Here is a 2,550-nt window from a genome sequence, read left to right as displayed (position 1 = left end):
CTGTCTGGCACAATCACCCCCAGTTGAGAGTCCCCACTCTAGATTGGTACGGTATTTAATAATACATCGTGTGGTGTCAAATAACCCCTGAGCTAAACCTCAGGAGACCCGTTTTGTGGTCCCGTCTGAGCTTGCAAAGCCAAGCCTAGATTTTATCCAAACCCACGGATGGAGTGGCCTCAAAAAGGGCAAGAGAAAGGCAGAGAAACGAAGACAAGGCACGTGGAGCTTATGCAGCCGTCGCAAGCACAGGTTTCCCGCGTAACCATGACGGTGCGGGAACTGCCAGCCTCTCCCCGTCCAGCCTCGGCGCTGGGGTGTTGGTTTCAGCTGGTGTCTGCAATGACCGCGGGGTGTTTTTGGCAGGAACAGGGATAAAAATGAGCATCTTTCCCATCAGAGCGCTGTCTGATGATGTTGCTGGAGGAGGTGTAAGCGCCTGCTGCGTGTCCGTGGCCGCCACAGGCCACTCTGCGTTGGGTTTTGTGCACCTCCGACAGCGTCATTGGCTCCTCGCCGTGGCGTGATCAGCTCAGGCACAACATGCCCATTTACGAAGGAAGCAGCCGAGACACAGAGAGTGGGTGGCTGGACTGCGGGTGGCTGGGACCCACACCTGGGTCCACACAGGTCCGAAGCCAGGCGCCCCTGTCCACACAGCCACCCACAATGTCCAGGCGCCCTCGTCCGCACAGCTGCCCACCATATCCAGGTGCCCCCGTCCACACAGCCGCCCACCATGTCCAGGTGCCCCCATCCGCACAGCCACCCACAGCGTCCAGGTGCCCCCATCCACACAGCTGCCCACCGTGTCCAGGTGCCCCCATCCACATGGCCACCCACAGCGTCCAGGCAGACGTGGTCCCCTCTGTGCTGCTGTGTGTTCTGCTGATGGGGCAGCTCTTTCGGGAGCCAACAATAATCCCAGACGCCACCACGCACTCCCTTTCTCCTCCAGGTCATAATGCTGAGCTCCGTACCAGACTTACACGGTTACATCGATAAGTCGCAGCTGACCGAGGACCTGGGCGGGACCCTGGACTACTGCCACTCTCGGTGGCTGTGCCAGCGCACGGTGAGCCGCGTCAGGGCCGGTGGGGGCCGGGGCTGGCTGCTACCAGCTCGAGCACCTCCACGGAATTGCTCTCGCGTCACAGCACGGCCTTTTCCAAAAACATGTTCACAGTAACAGTCGTTTTCTTTCCCAAGAATGAGGAGATGGTCTCGGTGGACCTTAGTCATTGTAAAGAAGTAACATGAGTAATAAGTTTGGGAGTGGCTTCCCCGGGCCTGGAAAACAAAAAAAAAAAACTCTTGCGTTGTGCTTTGCAACACTCACTGCTCTCGACAGGGAGAGGCAGCACAGGCACAGGCGACTCTAGGTGGCGGGCACATGTGTAGAGTGGCCTGGTATGTTTCTTAAGAGGTCAAGGAGGGCAGGATGCTGTGGGAGGGTGTCCACTGTCCTCGCGTTAGCTAACCTCGCCTGATGGGTCTGCGCGGGAACGGTTTCCGCCGGTGTCTGCTTTCGGGGCAGCAGGAGGTGGGTGCAGTGCACAAGGCGTGCAATTGTGTTTTCTCTGTCTCCAAGGCCATCGAAAGTTTCGCCCTCATGGTGAAGCAGACGGCTCAGATGCTGCAGTCCTTCGGGACCGAGCTGGCCGAAACAGAGCTGCCCAATGACGTCCAGTCGACGAGCTCAGTGCTGTGTGCCCACACAGAGAAGAAGGACAAGGCGAAGGTATGTGGGGGCGCTCCGGTTGGAAGCTGCAGGGGCTCCGGTCAGAAGCTGCGGGGGGTCTTCCGTCCCCGCGGGAGTTCGTGTTGGCAGCACGTGAAACCAAGAAGTCAGCAGGCTTGAGATGCCTTTTGATGGCGATTAGCTGGGCAACTTCTCCGATGAGGACGGAATAAAAGCAGCATGAATGAACCCTGTAGCGTGCTAGCTGCGGCTGCCATTATGGCGTTGGGTCAACCATTGGCCCTGGGCGGCCGTGGCTTCAGGAGTGGGACCGGGGGCGGCTGTCCTCTCAAGCGCTTTTGGCTGTCTCTGCAGGGAGCTCCCGAATAGACTGCTCTGTTGCTTCTGAGTGTGACCGAGACAGGATGTCTGTGCCGCTTTCTCATGCCGAGCAGGCGATGAAGTGGTGGTTGGAGTTCTGTTCGCAGAAAACTCCCAGTGCTCACGTGTCCACAGCTCTTGCTGAGACAAATGTATTCTGAGGAGCACATGCTCCCTGCTCTTCTGCCCCTGGCTTTGCAGCAACAGTGGCCCAGGGCCATGACCTGCTGGTGTGTCCCTGAGGACTGTGCCTCTGTGCTCACTCGGCCACTCCACCGTGAGGACACTGTGAGGACCAGGAGCAGGCACCATGAGAAAGCCTGATCTCCTGGTCTCTGGGTCTCTTGGTCTCCTGGTCTCCTAGTTACCTGGTCTCCGGGTCTCCTGGTCTCCTGGTTGTCTGGTCTTCTGGTCTCCGGGTCTCCGGGTCTCCTGATCTCCTGGTCTCCTGGTCTCTGGGTCTCCTGGTCTCCTGGTCTCCTGGTCTC

At 58.6% G+C, this 2,550-nt stretch overlaps 1 protein-coding gene across 2 annotated transcripts in view; it reads left to right on the top strand.

Annotated features, from left to right (window-relative positions):
- The window catches only part of MCF2L (MCF.2 cell line derived transforming sequence-like), a 256,715-nt gene that overhangs the window by 212,781 nt on the left and 41,384 nt on the right, over positions 1-2,550 (top strand). For both annotated transcript variants that reach the window (XM_011979440.1, XM_011979441.1), the window contains 2 exons: positions 959-1,075; positions 1,592-1,741. In XM_011979440.1, the coding sequence (XP_011834830.1) occupies positions 959-1,075; positions 1,592-1,741 (267 nt within the window). The remainder of the gene's footprint in view (positions 1-958; positions 1,076-1,591; positions 1,742-2,550) is intronic.

This window comes from Mandrillus leucophaeus, unplaced genomic scaffold (genome assembly GCF_000951045.1).
Source record: "Mandrillus leucophaeus isolate KB7577 unplaced genomic scaffold, Mleu.le_1.0 Scaffold201, whole genome shotgun sequence".
Classification (NCBI taxonomy): Eukaryota; Metazoa; Chordata; class Mammalia; order Primates; family Cercopithecidae; genus Mandrillus; species Mandrillus leucophaeus.
Note: the sequence above shows the minus strand (reverse complement) of the source record. Positions and strands in the feature narration are given on the sequence as shown.